The 21,635-nt window shown below is 47.0% G+C and overlaps 1 protein-coding gene across 1 annotated transcript in view; it reads left to right on the top strand.

The window, feature by feature from the left end:
* Nucleotides 1-21,635, top strand: part of CTR9 (CTR9 homolog, Paf1/RNA polymerase II complex component) — a 280,854-nt gene that overhangs the window by 240,000 nt on the left and 19,219 nt on the right. Inside the window, exon 23 of the mRNA XM_030200983.1 lies at nt 2,546-2,642. Coding sequence (XP_030056843.1) covers nt 2,546-2,642 — 97 coding nt within the window. The remainder of the gene's footprint in view (nt 1-2,545; nt 2,643-21,635) is intronic.

The following is a 21,635-nucleotide window of genomic DNA, read 5'->3' as shown; positions in this document are numbered from 1 at the left end:
GTATTTCCATGTAACTTCCTCGAGTGAAAAAATATTTCCTCCTATTTGTTTTTAAAGTATTTCCATGTAACTTCCTCGAGTGTCCCCTAGTTTTTGTACTTTTGGAACGAGTAAAAAATTGATTTACTTCTACTCGTTCTACACCACTTAGAATTTTGTAGACCTCAATCATATCTCCCCTCATCCACCTTTCTTCCATGCTGAAGAGCTCTAACCTCTTTAGCCTTTCCTCATACAAGAGAAGTTCCATCCCCTTTATCATTTTGGTTGCTCGTCTTTGAACCTTTTCTAATTCCGCTATATCTTTTTTGAGATATGGTTTTGGGGCTGGAGCTTGTATGAAGTATTTCATGGTTCTTTTTGTAAAAAATAAGAAACAAGGGAGGAGTGTCGGGAGCCAGCGCCGTACCGGCCTTCTTGAAGGTGGCTGGGGCTAGAGTATATTGCCCCCCTTTATTGGCAGCAACAGTGCAGACAGCCTTTGTCAGGGGATCAAGGTGGCAGAATTGTATGGAGAACTTGGATTCCTTGGAGGTCTGAGTGTTTTCTGTTTGTTGTTTGGTCTTCTGGGGCATCTGCTTTGCCAGATGTAGATTGGTTTCCTGGGGACTGCACAGCCCACTTATAGGCTCACACACAGAAGCGGAGCCAGGTTGACAGTCTGGGGGGAGTGAAAGCGGTGCGAGAGCGGACTGGCGTCGGTGCACATTTTCAATGCAACACAACAAGAAAAAAATAGGTGCCAGCAGAACTCTGTTTGGAGGATTGGCTGCTCCCCTGGCGTCCCATCTAGCTACGCCACTGGGCTCACATGAAGTTCAGTTTGTTCTCAGTCTACATCTGCTGGTAGGCCTGCATAACCCATCTATGCCGGACTAGAGGGACTAAAGGAAAGCCAATTAGCAGGCAAGAACTAATTGCTCATTCGGTGTGTGTGTGTGGGGGGGGGGGGGGGGGCAGTAGTTTTTTCCCTGCTTATTTGGATTTACAATTGTGTCAGAACTTGAGCTGGGATCCTTCATTTGTAAATGCATTATATATTCCCTAGTAACTCAGCCCTGCCATCAGAGGAACAGCCCTTGTCTGGGGGTTGGGTGGGGGCAGCAGAATACCAGGGCTCCTTCCAGAATCCTACAAGCAGCCCTAAATCCAACCACTCGGTGTCTCCAGTATACAGGCAGTTTGGTATTTTGATACTGTCCATTTCCTAATTCGTGAATTTTGCATCCCACTATTGTGTTCCCTTAAAACCAAGGTAAAAGGAAGGTATTTAATATAAAAACCACTCTCAAAGCAACATTTATTTTTACTGCTATTAGTGCCTACCTGTTAGGATAGATCCGATTAGAAAGGCAACCAGTATATGAAACAATATGAACCTGCTTTGAGTCTACTTAGGGGTCCTTTTAATAAGGTGCAATAACGGATTTAGGGCTCCTTTTACAAAACCGCGCTAGCAATTCTGGCGCGGCAAATGTGACAAAGCCCATAGAAATTGAATGGGCTTTATCACATATGCAATGCTGGAATCATAAGCGCTGCTTTGTAAAAGGAACTCTTAGCGCAAGTTAATAATTAGCATGTGCTAAATGATAAGATGTCCATTATATTCCTGTGGACGTCTTTATCATTTAATGCGCGGTAATCATTAGCACATGCTAAATCTGTTAGCACACCTTAGTAAAAGGACTCCTTAGTCATTACTGATTCAGAGTAGATTTTTTTTTAATTTCAGAAATGGTGATACCAGACAAGGATCAAAGGAAGCAGCACTTTTAATCATATGATAGGATCTATGCTATGAAACAATTAAATACAATAGCTTGTGTAGAAAAATGATTTAAAAAAAATCATTGTAACATAGCATAACATAGTAAATGACGGCAGATAGTATGCCCTCGAGTGCTCCCTGTAATAGGCAAATGAAAGCAGAGAAGTGCGTCTCAAGTCAAATATATTGCAAGAACAAATTCAGGTGTGCCAGCTGTGTATATGTAAATAAACCCATTTATTCTAGTTGTTGTATACAATGACTGGCTTGTAGTAGATAATACTCAGAGCAGTGGCAGGGAAATGGGACTTGATATACTGCCTTTCTGTGGTATTTTGCAACTACATTCAGAGTGGTTTACATATATACAGGCACTTATTTTGTACCTGGGGCAATGGCGGGTTAAGTGACTTGCCCACAATCACAAGGAGCTGCAGTGGGAATTGAACCCAGTTCCCCAGGATCAAAGTCCGCTGCACTAACCACTAAGCACACACACAGTGTGTTTTTCTATATAATCATCTTTTTTGATTTTATATGCGCAATTTTTAGAACGTGTAATTTCTCTGTCTGATTTTTCAACACAGCTTATAGTTTATCTACTAGTAAAACAGTATTCTTTTATCTTCTGAATTTTCTGCAACTGTATTTGTTCTTGTATTAATATAAACAGGTTTTATTACTAATTTAAGACCCTTGAAAACAAATCATTTACATTATGCATGATTTGGTATATTTTTTGGCTCATATGGGCTACTTTTTTTTTTTTATCAGATCTCAGAAACCAGATGACAGATCTGATGATGATGAAGAAAATGCTCCTAGACCCAAAAAACGCCAAACTAAAGTTGAGCGCAAAAAAAAAGAGAAGGTAAAAGTCATTTATTGCACTTATAAATATTGAATTAATTATTGTGAAGATGTAGAGTCTTTTTAAGGAACAAGTCTCTAATGGAGATGTATCAGTTTTATTATTATAACAGTGTATTTCAATCTTTGCTTTTTGAAACAACAGCAGTGAACAGTGTAATTCACTTTCTTTTGATTTTTTTTTTTTAATTTGTTGTAAATAGCATAAACATTTATGTTTAGGTTTGTTTGATATACCGCTCTTCCTTTGGGCAATAGCAGAGCGGCTATTCAACTATTTTTTTCTAGTGTGTTGACTGTCACACATGAAATGCCTGCAGAGGATTATATACCACATGCTGCAGCTTGAAGTACTGTTAGCACATTAAATAAGGCCCATACTTGAAAAGACTAATCCTTTCGCATTTGCTATATTAAGACTTTAGTTACTAGAACTAGGAGACTGCCATTTTACAAAAGAGTTTGAGGTTCCAAAATCAAACAGAGAAAATTTTAGAACATTATTAGCAATGTTCCCTCTAAAGATCTGAGTTGACATGAGCAAAAATTGTTCTTTGTGAGCAAAACGTTTCTGTGAGCACTTCTTATAGATACGGACACAGATGTGCACACATGTACGCACACACATATATAAACACTTGCATGGAGGTTGAGCTATGAGCCATTCTCTACACGCTTTCCCAACTTGTTTATATGGCTTATAGCTCCCTCTGCATGAGCATCATTCTCTTTAACAAAAAGAAAAAAAAGAAAGGACCATAGATGCACTTTTTAACACAGTAGGGAAGGACCCCTTCACTGTCTACCAGCTGCCTCCCCCAGTACCTCTGTGATTGATGGTATTACACACTGAACTCACTCCAGGGAATAATCAAAATATTGGATGCCAAAATAATAAACATATTAAACAGAATAGTATTTGCAGTATTGTGGAAATATATGCAGGTACTTTAACACTTGGCTGTCACTGAGCCCTAGCATCCCAGTCCAGCATTTTCTTGTTGGCCATGTGAACAGTGGTGTTCAGCAGCACTGTAACAGAAATTCTGTGGTTACTGGCAACCATAAAATGATTTCTCCGAGGACAAGCAGGCTGCTTGTTCTCACGACTGGGTCGGCGTCCATGGTGGGCCCACAAACGGAAATCTTCCATAGCAACAAAAACTTTTGCCAGAGCCTTCCAGTGCGCGGGTGCGGCCATCTTTGCACCCGTTGCGCGAGAGTTCCGCTCAGTTTTTCTTTTCCGTGGTTAGGGAGTGACTGCTTGTCGGTCTCTCTCTGTTTGGCCTGAAAAGAGCCTTAGTTTTTCGAGGTTTTTCCTCCTTTCTCTCTTTTTTCTTTTGTTTCCCTGTTCCCTTCAAATTTAAAAACAAAAACAACCCTTTATTTCCTAGATTTGTCCTTTTTTAAGTTTTCTTTCGCTTCCGTTGTGGCTTCTAATTTTTGTGCCCCTTACTTTTGGCACAATCGAGAATTTTGACTTCGCCACCGCTATTTTTCCGTCCCTGTCATCGAGGACTCCCAGCGGCTTCAAGAAGTGTACTCAGTGCAACCGGGCGATAGCAGGTACCGAGCCCCACGCGTGGTGTCTTCAGTGCCTTGGGCCCGACCATCGCCCAGATGCCTGTAAGTTGTGTCTTAGCCTTAAAAAACGGACACAGGCGTCGAGAAAAGCTCTTCGGGATCGTCTTTTTGGAGCTTCGCCCGGTTCTTCGGCGTCGATGTCGATATCGGCACCGGAGATGGCATCGACTTCGGGAGCGCAGGTAATGGCTGGGAGCGGTGAGCCGTTGAGTGGGTCTCCACCTGCCTCGAAGATTCCTGCTGTGCAGGCCCACCGGGACTGACCACTCTCGGACCCGACCCCAAGGAGGCGTGTGGATTCCACGTCCTCGTCAGTACCGAGGAGTATCGATGATGTGTATCGAGCAAAGGCTAAGAAGCACCGTCATCAATCTCCTTCTAAGCACGGTACCGAGAGCTCTGGGGCGTCGAGGGATTTGGCAAGCGTGAAGCGTCGACGCTGGGAGGAGCGCTCATCCACCATCCAAGAGGTGTTGGTGATTTGGTCTTCAGGCAGCCCAGTACTGCCTCCTAAACCTCTACAGATTCTGCTGCAGATTCCTGCACCGACCCCGTAGCCTTCCTCGACAGCGACTCTGGACGAGCGCATCTGAGCCATTCTTCCAGGTCTTCTGGAAGGGTTGCTGCGTCAGTCTGCTCCGGTGCCAGTGGTGCTTGTGCCCTCCGTACCGTCGATGGAAGCGGCAGCTGGCTCTCCGCCTGAGGTGAGGTCTCCGATGCCAGTGCCGCCTGTGGCATCAGCCTCGGCTGCCACCCAGGTCGACTCCCTGTCGACATCGCTGGAGAGAGTTTCATCGCCGCCGGCATGGAAGTCGACTTCTTGACATCGCCATCGAGGACATGGTTCCTCGGCGTCGAGACGGGCCCGGTTTCGGACTGCAGTTAAGGAACTCTTGTCCGATACCGATGAGGATGCCTCGTGGGATGAAGAGCAAGATCCCAGGCATTTCTCTTCTAAGGAGTCTTGTGGTCTTCCCTCCTTCTCCAGAAAGAAAGCTTTCTCCCCCGGACAGTCTTTCTTTCTCTTAATTTGTCCAGGAAATGTCTGTGGCTATTCCCTTCCCTGTGATATCTGAGGATGAGCCCAGGACTGAGATGCTTAAGGTCCTTGACTATCCTTCGCCACCGTAGGAGTCATCAACGGTTCCTTTGCATAATGTGCTCAAGGTGACTCTTATGTGGAACTGGATGAAACCACTAAGTAATCCCACCATTCCCAAGAAAGCTGAGTCCCAATATCGGATTCACGGAGAACCTGAGCTGATGAAGTCGCAGTTACCTCATGACTCTATGGTTGTGGATTCCGCTCTCAAGAGAGCCAGGAGTTCTAGAGACTTTGCCTCGGCGCCCCCGGGGAGAGAATCTAGAACACTGGACTCTTTTGGGAGAAAGGCCTATCAGTCTTCAATGCTCGTGGCCAAAATTCAGTCTTACCAGCTCTACACGAGTATTCACTTGAAGAACACGGTGAAGCAACTGGCAGACTTGGTCGATAAGCTCCCTCCGGAGCAGGCCAAGCCTTTTCAGGTGGTGGTCAGGCAGCTGAAGGCGTGTCGTAAATTCCTGTCCAGGGGTGCTTACGATTCTTTTGATGTTGCATCCAGAACCGCTGCCCAAGGTATAGTGATGCGCAGACTCTCATGGCTGCTTGCCTCTGACCTGGACAATTGAGTCCAGCAGCGGCTTGCGGATGTTCCTTGCCGGGGGGATAATATTTTTGGTGAGAAAGTTAAACAAGTGATTGATCAGATCATTCAGCGGGAAACCGCTATGGACAATCTCTCCCGCCAAGCGCCTTCTGCTACTACCTCATCAGGTAGACGTTTTTTCCGGGGAAGGAAGAATGCTCCCTATGCTTATAACAAGCATAGGTACAATCCTTCTTCTCTACAGCCTTCTCAGGCTCATCCCCAGCGCGCCCGTTCTCGTCAACAGCGTGCGCCAAGGCAGGCCCCTGCAGCTCCCCAGCAAAAGCAAGGGACGGGCTTTTGACTGCCTCCAACTGAGCATAGCCACTGTAAAAGTGTCCGTGCCGGGCGGCTTGCCAGTCGGAGGGAGGTTAAAGTTTTTTCACCAAAGGTGGCCTCTCATAACCTCCGACCGGTGGGTTCTTCAAATAGTCCGGTTAGGATACTCTCTCAATTTGATATCCAAACCTCCAAATTGCCCCCCGGGAGCTCAGTCCTTCAGCTTCCAGCACAGGCAGGTACTTGCAGAAGAACTCTCCACCCTTCTCAGCGCCAATGCGGTCGAGCCCGTTCCACCAGGGCAAGAAGGGCTGGGATTCTATTCCAGGTACTTCCTTGTGCAAAAGAAAACAGGGGGGGTTCCATCCTAGACCTAAGGGCCTTGAACAAATTCCTAGTCCGAGAAAAGTTCAGGATAGTTTCCCTGGGCACCCTTCTTCCCATGGTTGAGGAAAACGATTGGCTATGCTCTCTGGACTTAAAGGATGCTTATACACATATCCCGATACTTCCAGCTCACAGGAAGTATCTTTGATTCCATCTGGGAGTGCAGCACTTTTCAGTATTGTGTGCTGCCCTTTGATCAGGCACCTGCGCCCAGGGTCTTTACAAAATGCCTGGCAGTAGTTACAGCGTCGCTACGCAGACTGGGAGTGCATGTATTCCCTTATCTCGACGATTGGCTGGTGAAGAACACCTCAAAGGCAGGAGCTCTACAGTCCATGCAGATGACTATTCAACTGCTGGAGCTACTTGGGTTTGTTGTAAATTATCCCAAGTCCCTTCTTTTCCCTGTTCAGAAACTGGAATTTATAGGAGCTCTGCTGGACTCACAGATGACTTGTGCTTATCTTCCAGAAGCGAGAGCAGACAATCTTCTGTCTCTAGTTTCCAAGCCCAGGGCATCTCAGCAGATCACAGCTCGGCAGATGTTGAGACTTCTATGCCATATGGCCTCCACAGTCCATGTGACACCCATGGCCCATCTTTACATGAGATCAGCTCAATGGACCTTTTCTTCCCAGTGGTATCAAGCTGTGGGGGATCTAGAAGATGCAATCCAGCTGTCTGCCGATTTTCAGAATTCCCTTCAGTGGTGGGCAATTCGATCCAATTTGATCTTGGGACGTCCCTTTCAAATTCCTCAGCCACAAAAAGTGCTGGCGACGGATGCATCTCTCCTAGGGTAGGGAGCTCATGTAAATGGGCTTCACACTCAAGGGGTTTGGTCCCTCCAGGAAATTAATCTTCAGATCAATCTCCTGGACTTGCGAGTGGTCTGGAACGCTCTAAAGGCTTTCAGAGATTGGCTGTCCAACCAAATTATCCAAATTCAGACAGACAATCAGGTTGCTATGTACTACATCAACAAGCAGGGGGGCACTGGATCTCGCCCCCTGTGTCGGGAAGCCGTCAGGATGTGGCTTTGGGCTTGCCGTTACGGCATGTTTCTCCAAGCCACTTATCTGGCAGGCGTAAACAACAGTCTGGCCAACAGATTGAGCAGGATAATGCAACCTCATGAGTGGTCGCTCAATTCGGGCGTCGTACACAAGATCTTCCGAGAGTGGGGCACCCCCTCGGTGGATATTTTTGCTACTCAGGTCAATCACAAAATCCCTCTATTTTGTTCCAGACTTCAGGCCCACAACAGACTAGCGTCGGATGCCTTTCTCCTTCATTGGGGGATGAGCCTTCTGTACGCATATCCTCCCATACCTCTAATGGGGAAGACTTTGCTGAAACTCAAGCAGGACTGCGGAACCATGATTCTGGTCACTTCTTTCTGGCCGCGTCGGATTTGGTTCCCTCTTCTTCTGGAGTTGCCCTCCAAAGAACCATGGAGATTGGAGTGTTTCCAACCCTCATCACTCAGATCGAGGGAGCGCTTCTACATCCCAACCTCCAGTCTCTGGCACTCATGGCCTGGATGTTGAGAGTGTAGAATTCGCTTCCTTGGGTCTCTCTGAGGCTGTCTCCCGGATCTTGCTTGCTTCCAGGAAAGATTCCACGAAGAGGTGCTACTTTTTCAAATGGAGGAGATTTGCCGTCTGGTGTGATAGCAAGACCCTAGATCCTCGCTCTTGTCCTACATAGTCCCTGCTTGAATACCTTCTACACTTGTCAGAGTCTGGTCTCAAGACCAACTCCGTAAGAGTTCACCTTAGTGCTATTAGTGCTTTTCATCAACGTGTAGAGGGTAAGCCTATCTCTGGACAGCCTTTAGTTGTTCGCTTCATGAGAGGTTTGCTTTTGTCAAAGTCCCCTGTCAAACCTCCACCAGTGTCATGGGATCTCAACGTCGTTCTCACCCAGCAGATGAAGTCTCCTTTTGAGCCACTGAATTCCTGCCTTCTGAAGTATTTGACCTGGACGGTCATTTTCTTGGTGGCTGTTACTTCAGCTCGTAGAGTCAGTGAGCTTCAAGCCTTGGTAGTGCATGCTCCTTATCTCAAGTGCCATCACAACAGAGTAGTCCTCCGCAGGCACCCTAAGTTCTTGCCGAAGGTGGTGTTGGAGTTTCATCGGAATCAGTCAGTTGTCTTGCCAAAATTTTTTCCCCATTGTCATACCCACCCTGCTGAACGTCAGTTGCACACCTTGGACTGCAAGAGAGCATTGGCCTTTTACGTGGAGCGGACAAGTCCCTTCAGACAGTCCGCCCAAATGTTTATTGCTTTTGATCCCAACAGAAGGGGAGTCGCAGTCGGGAAACGCACCATTTCCAATTGGCTAGCAGATTGCATTTCCTTCACTTATGCCCAAGCTGGGCTGAATCTTGAGGGTCATGTCACGGCTCATGGTGTTAGTCATGGCAGCGTCGGTGGCCCACTTGAAGTCAGCCACTATAGAAGAGATTTGCAAGGCTGCGACGTGGTCTTCAATCCACACATTCACATCTGACTACTGCCTTCAGCAGGATACCCGACGCGACAGTCGGTTTGGGCAGTCGGTGCTGCAGAATCTGTTCAGGGTTTAGAATCCAACTCCACCCCCCTAGGCCCATTTTTATTCTGTTCCAGGCTGCACTCTGATGTTCTAGTTCTTAGGTCAATCCTTGTTATGTCCTCGCCGTTGCGAGGCTCAATTGACCTTCTTTGTTGTTTTGAGTGAGCCTGGTTGCTAGGGATACCCCAGTCGTGAGAACAAGCAGCCTGCTTGTCCTCGGAGAAAACGAAGATACATACCTTTAGCAGGTGTCATCCGAGGACAGCAGGCTGATTGTTCTCACAAACCCGCCCTCCCCTTTGGAGTTGTCCTTTCCTTGTTATTGCTTTTTGATCTAACTGAGTGGGACTCTCGCGCGACGGGCAGGAAGATGGCCGCGCATTCGTGGTGCATGCGCCTGCGTGCTGGAAGGCTCTGGCAAAAATTTTTGTTGCTATGGAAGATTTCCATTTGTGGGCCCGCCGTGGACACCGACCCAGTCGTGAGAACAATCAGCCTGCTGTCCTCGGAGAATACCTGCTACAGGTATTGTCAGTAACATAGTAGATGACGGCAGAAAAAGACCTGCATGGTCCATCCAGTCTGCCCAACAAGATAAACTCATATGTGCTACTTTTTGTGTATACCCTACCTTGATTTGTACCTGTCCTCTTCAAGGCACAGACTGTACAATGTTTTTGGTAAGTTGCCAAATGTCCATCAGCTTCAACTCTGCTAGCCTTTAATTTTTTGTTGCGCTACCGAACATGTTTAGAATATGTATTGCTTGTATTAACTGAACCCAATGGTTAAGGTAGCAGGCTGAGAACCACGGAAGCTATGGTTCAAATCCCACTGCCACTCCTTGAGATCTTGGTGCAGACTTAGGGATCATTTTACAAAGGCGCGCTAGCGGTTTTAGTGGACGCTAAACGTTAGAGATGCCCATAGAAATATATGGGGATCTCTAACGTTTAGCACGTGCTTATTTTTAGCGAATGCTAAAACGCTAGCATGCTTTTGTAAAAGGACTCGGATTGTAAGCCCTCCTGGGACAGGAAATTTACCTACTATACCTGAATGTAACTTGTCTTGTGCTACTACTGGAGTGTGATCTAGATCTAAATCCATAATGTAGTACCAGGCATACTGTGAACTAATGTAAAACACTACAGATGACACTCAGGACTTACAGAGCCATACCATAATAGCAATAACTTCCAGGAGTCACATAACAAGGGCCTACCTTGGAAAAGGCAGCATCAGAACCATTGCAGTGGGCACTAGAATATCAATAAACCTATTGGAAAATTAAACAAGACAGATAAAGATCAGCATGGTACATGCATCTGCCCAACAATTAGAAATATGTAGACTAAAATTAAAGTGAACCCCCCAAGAAGCCAAACTTTGCATACAGTGCAGCACAAGAGAAAAAGAAACAGTCCCCCTGCATTGTGCAGAATATAAAGATAGCAGGTGTAAATTTCAAAAACTGACACATTTAAATCACTGCATTACAAATTAACAAATACAAATTGTCACGAAATTCCTAGCCACCTGCCTGGGGCTACTCCACGCCCACTTAGAGGGTCTGTCCCAAGCACAGCTCAGGTCTGCCTGCACCTGCCACTTGTGCTCTACACTAGCACCCTCCTCCTACCAACTGGGTCCCAACCACCTCTGGGTGAGTCTCCCATTCTCAAATTATTCCCAGTGATTTCTAGGTTATTGGAGGCCACACTCCCAGTAGGCCCACAGTTCCCAGAAAGCATTCACAGACCACCAGGATTCTTAGTCCAGACAAGCAGAGGCAATAAACTAAAAATGTTTATTGTCATGAAAAAAATATTGAACCATAAAAACAGATGAAACAAAAATAATAGGTAACTAATTATAGATCAATTATGAAACTAGACGTTTGTTTACTATCTAAATAGTACCTGGAAAGATATATAGCTGCTCACAAGTTATCAAATATAACTGATCACAGGGCCTCATTGAAGAGATTCTTCTGTCTTTTCTTCCTGGCTATGACTGGAGAAAAAGCCAGTACATCCTAGCTGCATTTTGAGCTCCTGGGCCAATCAGAGCCCAGAACAACAAGTTTTAAAAAATAGCTGGCCACATCACTGCAGGTTACCTCTTATCTGAGTTAACTAAAGAAGGAACAGTCAGTTCTCTTTAACAGCTTTAAACATAAACATGCACCACCTGCTGGCCAAACTAGAGAAATACACTTCAAGAAATAATACAGTTTTACAGGCTTAAATACCCACTGTTTTGTCACACAAATAAAATGAAAAATAAGATGATGCCTTTTTATCGAACTAACTTTTGATTAGCTTTCAGATGCCAAAACCACCTTCAGATCAGTATATTGCTGTTACGATACCCTGCCCTGATCTAAGGAAGGAGGTTATGACCGCCAAAAGCTAGTCAAAAACGTATTAAAATTAGTCCAATAAAAAGGCATTCTTCATTTTTTATTTGTATTGTTTGACCTTTACCATGGCTACCACACTACTATACGATATCACTAAATATAAATATATTTTTTTCTACTTTTGTTTAACCATTTACTTTTTCTTAGTTGTGTTGGTCCCAGTCTCTGATTTACTGTCCATTTGTTAATTTTCTCGCTCCTTTTCCTTTCAGTTTTCTTCAATTTATTTTTATACCTCTCTATCGAGTCTTCAATTTCACTCTTTTTACAGTATCCTACGTACAGCCTTCCATCTCTTTCCCTCACCCTAGCTGTCTTATTCCTCTTCCTCTTCCTCTTATTCCCCAGTCTTTCACTAACTCTATCCTCTCTCTCTCATGTCCACCCTTGGCATCTTCTGCCTCCCCAGCTACTGTTGCTTCCCAGGACTGTTGGTATTTCTCTGTTTATTACCCTCCTCTCACCTACCAACACCCATTCTGTTAGAATATCAATGAAATGCTTTGATGTCCCCATGCATACCCCCACCCTCCCACTCTGTCAGACTGTCAAAGTAATGCTTTGATGTTTCTCTTATATATACTACCTGCTACCACATTTGCTTATTTCCAATCTGACGAAGAAGGGCAACCTTCGAAAGCTAATCAAGAAATGTATTAAGTTATGTCCAATAAAAAAGGTATCATCTTATTTTCTTTTCCATGTTTTATTTTGTTTGATTTCTATTGATAACCTTTAAGAGTGGACTAACACGGCTACCACACCCCTCTACACTTCCCAGGACTAGCAACAGCAAAGCTGTCAAGGGGCTGTAACCTGCATACATAGTGGCTGCTGGCTCTGCCAAGGAACAGGAGGTTGATGAGATCGGAGGGGGCAGGACCGGCAGCCACACATATGAAGACTGCAGCCCCGCGACAGCGTTTTGTTGTTTTGTTGCTGCTGGTCTAGAGAAGCAGCAGCAGTGATGGAGGTGGGGAAGGTTATTGTGCGTTTGATGTGTGGTAGTTTCTAAAAAGGTGCACGGTCACACTGCTTGGAAGAAACGGTGGTTCTCTGAGGACAAGCAGGCTGTATTATCCTCACAAGTGGGTCGACGTTTGCATCGGCCTGGGAACCGGCATTTCCATAGCAAATAGAAAAAACTTTGCCAAAGCCTTCTAGTGCGTGTGCACCGTGCATGCAGGGACTGACTTCCTGCCTGCTGTGCAAGCGCATACCTCGGTTTTCTTCTTTCCGCGACGAGATGCGGCAGATTTATTTCTGTCCTCCTTGAAGTGCCCAGGAAAGAGCTTTCGTTTTTTTTTTCACTAACTCGACTTTTAGTCACGTATTTTTTCATTTATTTAAATATTTTCTTTTTAAAAAAAAGGTGTATCCTTTATTTCTTAAAGTTCTTTTTTATCCCTGGTTTAAGTTTATTTTCTTTTTCGACGTGGCCGGGTTTAGGCTGCGCAGTCGAGTTTCTACCCTTTTTGTGCCCTTTTTACTTAGGCACAATCGTGTCCTTTGATTTCGCCAGTGCTGTTTTTCCTTCCATGTCATCGAAGACATCAAGCGGCTTCAAACATTCTACTCGGTGCAACCGGACCATCTCAGGTACAGATACCCATTCTTGGTGTATTCAGTGCCTTGGGCCCGACCATAGCCCAGCTCGTTGTGCCCTGTGTCTTCGTATGAAGAAAAGAACCCAACTAGCTAGAGAAGCCTAACAAGAAACTTTTTGGGGCTCGGTCTGGTCCTTTGACATCGGCATCAACATCGAGAGATGCATCGGCGTCGGGAGCAGAGGTACACATGGCAACTGAGAGGCCAAGACATGCTGGGAGCAGTGAGGCATCGAGTGGGTCTCCACCTATCTCGAGGCCTCCTGCTGTGCAGGCCCCTCGGGACCGACCATCGTGGGACCCGACCCCGAGGCGACTTGAGGATTCAACGTCGTCCTCATCAGCACCGAGTGAAGGCTAAGAAGCTCTGGGGCATCGAAGGATTCGGCACCCGAGAAGCGTCAGTGCTGGGAGGACTGCGCCCCCTCCATACAGGAGGGGCCGATGCGTCGGCCTCTTAGCAGTCCAGTTCTTGCTCCTGGGCCTCAACCGATTCTGCCACCGACTGCTCCAGCGGCTCCCCAGCGTTCTCTGATGGCGGCTCTCGACGAGCGCATTCGGGCCTTACTTCCAGATCTTCTGGAAGGACGGCTGCGTCAGTCTGTTTCGGCGTCGGTTCTTGCGCCTTTTGTGCCGTCTGCTGCAGCTGCATCCGGCCCATCACCTGCGGTGAGGTCCCCGTCCTCGGTGCCGCTTGCATCTCTGGTGTCGGCTGCCACTCAGGTCGACTCCCCATTGACGTTGGTGGAGGAAGCTTCACTGCAGTCCATGTGGGCATCGGCTTCTTGACATCTCCATCGAGGACGTCGATCCTCAGCATCGAGGCAGGCTCAGTTTCGGAGCTCCCTTAGGGAAGTAATTTCCAATAGTGAGGAGCACTCGTGGGAATCAGAGGAAGATGCCAGGTACTTTTCCTCCAATGAGTCTTTTGGGATTCCCTCTTAACCTTCCCCTCCACCTGAAAGGAGACTGTGTCCTCCTGAGAGCCTCTCCTTTTCATCGTTTGTGCGGGAAATGGCGAGGCCATTCCACTTCTTATGGAAGTGGAGAATGAGCCCATGGCTGAGATGCTAGAGGTCCTGGACTACACCTCTCCACCTAAGGAGGCAGTGACGGCTCCTTTTCATAAGGTACTCCGGGAAGTCCTTATGCAAAACTGATTGTTTCCTCTGTCTGCGCCCATGATCCCTAATAAGACTGATTCCCAGTATCAGATCCATGGTGAACCTGGGTTGATGAGGTCTCAGTTACCCCACAATGCCATAGTGATGGACTCCGCCCTCAAGAGAGCCAAGAGTACTAGAGACTATGCCTCAGCGCCCCCAGGCAGAGAAGCTAAGACCTTGGATTCTTTTGGGAGGAAGACGTATCGGTCCGCTATGCTCGCTGCCCGTATCCAATCTTACCAGCTCTTCACGAGCTTTCACTTGCGGAACTCGGTGAGGCAGCTGTCTACCTTAGTTGATGCCCTCTCTCCGGAGCAGGCCTTTTCGCCAGGTAGTTATGCAGCAGAAGGTGCTTACGTCACTGATGTGGCATCCAGAATTTCTGCTCAAGGTATAACGATGCACAGACTCTCATGGCTGCGTGTCTCTGACCTAGACCATTCGGTCCAGCAGAGCATGGTTGATGTGCCTTGCTGTGGGATAACCTTTTCAGAGAGAAGATAGAAGATCTGGTTGACCAGATCAAAAAGCACAATGATGCTATGGCTTCTCTCACCCACTGGGCGCCTTCTGCTACAGCCTCCTCAACCAGGAAATTTTTTTGGGGGGGACGTGGAGTGCTCCCTATTCCTATGTTAGGCGTAGGTACACCAGCTTCTCAGCCCCAGCGCGCTCATTCTCGTCAACAGCGATTGCCTAAGCTCCCTGCTGCTCCCCAGCAAAAACAAGGGACAGGCTTTTGACTGGCTCCAGCAAAGCATAGCCACAGTAAAAGCATCCATACCGGGCAACTTGCCGGTTGGAGGGAGGTTAATTTTTTTTTTTTTTTTTTTTAACCCAAGGTGGCCTCTCGTATCCTCCAATTTGTGGGTTCTTCAAATAGTCCGGTTAGGATACACACTCAATCTGGATTGCCCACTGGGAGCTCATTCTTACAGTTCCCAGCACAAGCAGGTACATGCAGAGGAACTGTCCGCTCTTCTAAAGGCCCATGCAGTTGAACCCGTTCCACTAGGGGAAGAAGGGCTGGGATTCTATTCCAGGTACTTGCTTGTGCAAAAGAAAACGGGGGATGCGTCCCATCCTAGACCTACGGGCCCTGAACAAATTCCTAGTCCGAGAAAAGTTCAGGATGGTTTCCCTGGGCACCCTTCTTTCCATGATTCAGGAAAATGATTGGCTATGCTCTCTGGACTTAAAGGATGCCGCCTGGGAAATGCCCTGCGGAGGAATAAGAGAATGCTTTGCCCAAGAGGAGGCCTGAGCCTGCGTAGAATGCACCCGAAACACGGCAGGCGTATCCTTACCATGCAATAGATAAGCGGACGCCACAGCCTCCTTAATCCAGCAAGCAATGGAAGGCCTTTGATGCCACCTCCCCTTTCTGCGGACCGGCAAACAAAACAAAAAGATGTTCCAACTTAACGAAACTCCGCCGTCCAGCGAACACTTCAGCGTCCTACAGACATCAAGCCTGTACAAGGAAGTTGACTCCTCCCACAAAAGGACGGCAAAGAAATAGACTGATTAACATAAAAAGGAGAAATTACAACATGAAAAGGAGAAATTACCCTGGGTAAAAAGGATGGAACTGGCCGCAAAGACACCTTCTCTTTACAGAAAACCAGAAAAGGCTCCCGACATGATAGAGCCTGCAACTCTGAAATACGCCATGCTGACATGATGGCCACCAAAACCATCACCTTGAGAGAAAGATCCTTCAGGGAGGCTTAGTGAAGATGCTCAAAAGGGGCATTAACTAAGGCCGACAGCACCAAATTTAAATCCCAAGGAGGAACGACCGGCTGAACCAGTGGTCTCAACCATTTGACACCCTGGAAAACCCAGGAAACATCTGAATGGATAGGTAAAGACGTCCCCTGAATCGGGCCCCGAAAACAGGCCAGAACTGCCAGTTGCAGCCAAAGGGAAGACTACAACAACCCTTTCTCCAGTCCACACTGAAGGAATTCCAAAAGGTTTACAAGCGAAGCCCACAGGTGAAGCACCTCTCGCTCTTCACACCAAGCCTCAAAAATACGACAAACTCATATGTAGGCCAAAGAGGTGGAATGCTTCCTAGAACTCGGCAATACAAATCACACCCGCAAGAGTACCCCTTCTTCAACCATCTCACCTGCTGAACAGCCAAGCTGTAAGCGAGAACCGAGCCACATTGGACATGAGAACAGGACCCTGCTGTTGCAGACCACCCTCCAAGGGAAAATGAATCTGATCACATACCTACAACAGAACCAGATTAGCATACCACAGCTGGTGGGGCCAGTCGGGTGCCACCAGAACTACCTGACCTCCGTGACCCTGAATGCGCTGCAGAACTCGACCGATGAGTGGCCACTGAGAGAACACAAATAGCAGACCTGAGACATCCAGGGCTGAGCCGATGCATCCAGACCCTCTGTCAATGGTCCTTTCGACAACTGAAGAACCTTGGGGCATTTGCATTCTTGGCTGTGGCCATGAGATCCATGATCGGAGGACCCCACCTGTCGACAATAAGTTGAAACACAAAGAGAGCCGAACTCCACTCCCCCGGATCCAGATGATGGTGACTGAGATAATCTGCTGCCAGATTGGCGGAGCCCACCACATGTGCTGCTGACAGCAACTGTAGATTCGGCTCCGCCCAGTCCATGATCAGGGCTGCTGCTGTTGCCAACAAGAGGGCTCATGGTACCTGGAGGAGTGGCCTAGTGGTTAGGGTGATGGACTTTGGTCCTGGGGAACTGAAGAACTGAGTTCAATTCCCACTTCAGGCACAGGCAGCTCCTTGTGACTCTGGGCAAGTCACTTAACCCTCCATTGCCCCATGTAAGCCGCATTGAGCCTGCCATGAGTGGGAAAGCGCGGGGTACAAATGTAACAAAACAAACAAACCTCCCTGGTGGTTGACATAAGCTACCGCGGTCACATTGTCTGAGAGCATGCGAACATCCCGGAGATGAATCAACCGTTGAAAAGCTAACGGGACGAGACGTATTGTCCGAGTCTGCAGACGGTTGATCAATCAGCGGGACTCCTCTTCTGACCAGTGGCCCTGGGCCACTTGCCCCTTACAATGGGGTCCCCACCTGGAGAGACCGGCTGATGACTTTGATCCTGAAAATTGGGTTGTTTCAGTTCTTCCCACCATCTTGAACGAGTTTGCACCTCGTGACATTTTCAATGCTGACGAAAACGGTCTCTACTGGCGAGCGATTCCTGATGGAACACTTGCATTCAAACAAGCCGAAACTACAGGAAGTAAAGCTTTGAAGGACCGACTGACGATCCTCCTTTGCTGCAATATGGATGGGAGTGAGAAGTTGGAACCACTCATCATTAGAAAGAGCAAACACGTTGCTTCAAGAATGTTAAGCGACTTCCTGTGTCATACGAGGCTAACACAAATTCATGGATGACTGGGGAAATTTGGAAGCAGTGGCTAAAGAAGTTAGACACTAGAATTCGGGCACAAAAGCGTCAGATTTTGTTGCTTTGTGATAATTGTGCTGCACGCAGTGATGATGTCAGGCTGTCTTAATGTCAAGGTGGTCTTCCTGCCACCAAACACTACCTCTCTGATACAACCTATGGATCAGGGCATAATAGCCAATTTCAAACAACATTATCGGGCTCTTGTGCTACGTCATCTGATGAGCATTATGGATGACCAGACTGGCAAGGATAAACGTGCTGTTGAACTGGCTCGTAATCTATCACTGTTGGATTCCCTGCATATGCAGAAAGAAGCCCGGAATCATGTTACACAGGCAACCATTGTGAACTGCTACAAGCGGGCAAGCTTTGTTAGGGATATGGAGAGGGACGAAACAGATGCAGCTGTTGCAAATGCGTCAGATGAACAGGCTATTGACATCCCAGCCGTTGTTACTGACAACAGTCTGGCCAACAGATTGAGCAGGATAATGCAACCTCATGAGTGGTCGCTCAATTCGGGCGTCGTACACAAGATCTTCCGAGAGTGGGGCACCCCCTCGGTGGATATTTTTGCTACTCAGGTCAATCACAAAATCCCTCTATTTTGTTCCAGACTTCAGGCCCACAACAGACTAGCGTCGGATGCCTTTCTCCTTCATTGGGGGATGAGCCTTCTGTACGCATATCCTCCCATACCTCTAATGGGGAAGACTTTGCTGAAACTCAAGCAGGACTGCGGAACCATGATTCTGGTCACTTCTTTCTGGCCGCGTCGGATTTGGTTCCCTCTTCTTCTGGAGTTGCCCTCCAAAGAACCATGGAGATTGGAGTGTTTCCAACCCTCATCACTCAGATCGAGGGAGCGCTTCTACATCCCAACCTCCAGTCTCTGGCACTCATGGCCTGGATGTTGAGAGTGTAGAATTCGCTTCCTTGGGTCTCTCTGAGGCTGTCTCCCGGATCTTGCTTGCTTCCAGGAAAGATTCCACGAAGAGGTGCTACTTTTTCAAATGGAGGAGATTTGCCGTCTGGTGTGATAGCAAGACCCTAGATCCTCGCTCTTGTCCTACATAGTCCCTGCTTGAATACCTTCTACACTTGTCAGAGTCTGGTCTCAAGACCAACTCCGTAAGAGTTCACCTTAGTGCTATTAGTGCTTTTCATCAACGTGTAGAGGGTAAGCCTATCTCTGGACAGCCTTTAGTTGTTCGCTTCATGAGAGGTTTGCTTTTGTCAAAGTCCCCTGTCAAACCTCCACCAGTGTCATGGGATCTCAACGTCGTTCTCACCCAGCAGATGAAGTCTCCTTTTGAGCCACTGAATTCCTGCCTTCTGAAGTATTTGACCTGGACGGTCATTTTCTTGGTGGCTGTTACTTCAGCTCGTAGAGTCAGTGAGCTTCAAGCCTTGGTAGTGCATGCTCCTTATCTCAAGTGCCATCACAACAGAGTAGTCCTCCGCAGGCACCCTAAGTTCTTGCCGAAGGTGGTGTTGGAGTTTCATCGGAATCAGTCAGTTGTCTTGCCAAAATTTTTTCCCCATTGTCATACCCACCCTGCTGAACGTCAGTTGCACACCTTGGACTGCAAGAGAGCATTGGCCTTTTACGTGGAGCGGACAAGTCCCTTCAGACAGTCCGCCCAAATGTTTATTGCTTTTGATCCCAACAGAAGGGGAGTCGCAGTCGGGAAACGCACCATTTCCAATTGGCTAGCAGATTGCATTTCCTTCACTTATGCCCAAGCTGGGCTGAATCTTGAGGGTCATGTCACGGCTCATGGTGTTAGTCATGGCAGCGTCGGTGGCCCACTTGAAGTCAGCCACTATAGAAGAGATTTGCAAGGCTGCGACGTGGTCTTCAATCCACACATTCACATCTGACTACTGCCTTCAGCAGGATACCCGACGCGACAGTCGGTTTGGGCAGTCGGTGCTGCAGAATCTGTTCAGGGTTTAGAATCCAACTCCACCCCCCTAGGCCCATTTTTATTCTGTTCCAGGCTGCACTCTGATGTTCTAGTTCTTAGGTCAATCCTTGTTATGTCCTCGCCGTTGCGAGGCTCAATTGACCTTCTTTGTTGTTTTGAGTGAGCCTGGTTGCTAGGGATACCCCAGTCGTGAGAACAAGCAGCCTGCTTGTCCTCGGAGAAAACGAAGATACATACCTTTAGCAGGTGTCATCCGAGGACAGCAGGCTGATTGTTCTCACAAACCCGCCCTCCCCTTTGGAGTTGTCCTTTCCTTGTTATTGCTTTTTGATCTAACTGAGTGGGACTCTCGCGCGACGGGCAGGAAGATGGCCGCGCATTCGTGGTGCATGCGCCTGCGTGCTGGAAGGCTCTGGCAAAAATTTTTGTTGCTATGGAAGATTTCCATTTGTGGGCCCGCCGTGGACACCGACCCAGTCGTGAGAACAATCAGCCTGCTGTCCTCGGAGAATACCTGCTACAGGTATTGTCAGTAACATAGTAGATGACGGCAGAAAAAGACCTGCATGGTCCATCCAGTCTGCCCAACAAGATAAACTCATATGTGCTACTTTTTGTGTATACCCTACCTTGATTTGTACCTGTCCTCTTCAAGGCACAGACTGTACAATGTTTTTGGTAAGTTGCCAAATGTCCATCAGCTTCAACTCTGCTAGCCTTTAATTTTTTGTTGCGCTACCGAACATGTTTAGAATATGTATTGCTTGTATTAACTGAACCCAATGGTTAAGGTAGCAGGCTGAGAACCACGGAAGCTATGGTTCAAATCCCACTGCCACTCCTTGAGATCTTGGTGCAGACTTAGGGATCATTTTACAAAGGCGCGCTAGCGGTTTTAGTGGACGCTAAACGTTAGAGATGCCCATAGAAATATATGGGGATCTCTAACGTTTAGCACGTGCTTATTTTTAGCGAATGCTAAAACGCTAGCATGCTTTTGTAAAAGGACTCGGATTGTAAGCCCTCCTGGGACAGGAAATTTACCTACTATACCTGAATGTAACTTGTCTTGTGCTACTACTGGAGTGTGATCTAGATCTAAATCCATAATGTAGTACCAGGCATACTGTGAACTAATGTAAAACACTACAGATGACACTCAGGACTTACAGAGCCATACCATAATAGCAATAACTTCCAGGAGTCACATAACAAGGGCCTACCTTGGAAAAGGCAGCATCAGAACCATTGCAGTGGGCACTAGAATATCAATAAACCTATTGGAAAATTAAACAAGACAGATAAAGATCAGCATGGTACATGCATCTGCCCAACAATTAGAAATATGTAGACTAAAATTAAAGTGAACCCCCCAAGAAGCCAAACTTTGCATACAGTGCAGCACAAGAGAAAAAGAAACAGTCCCCCTGCATTGTGCAGAATATAAAGATAGCAGGTGTAAATTTCAAAAACTGACACATTTAAATCACTGCATTACAAATTAACAAATACAAATTGTCACGAAATTCCTAGCCACCTGCCTGGGGCTACTCCACGCCCACTTAGAGGGTCTGTCCCAAGCACAGCTCAGGTCTGCCTGCACCTGCCACTTGTGCTCTACACTAGCACCCTCCTCCTACCAACTGGGTCCCAACCACCTCTGGGTGAGTCTCCCATTCTCAAATTATTCCCAGTGATTTCTAGGTTATTGGAGGCCACACTCCCAGTAGGCCCACAGTTCCCAGAAAGCATTCACAGACCACCAGGATTCTTAGTCCAGACAAGCAGAGGCAATAAACTAAAAATGTTTATTGTCATGAAAAAAATATTGAACCATAAAAACAGATGAAACAAAAATAATAGGTAACTAATTATAGATCAATTATGAAACTAGACGTTTGTTTACTATCTAAATAGTACCTGGAAA

This window comes from Microcaecilia unicolor, chromosome 4, assembly GCF_901765095.1.
Source record: "Microcaecilia unicolor chromosome 4, aMicUni1.1, whole genome shotgun sequence".
Taxonomy (NCBI): domain Eukaryota; kingdom Metazoa; phylum Chordata; class Amphibia; order Gymnophiona; family Siphonopidae; genus Microcaecilia; species Microcaecilia unicolor.
This window is presented reverse-complemented; position numbering and strand designations above follow the sequence as displayed.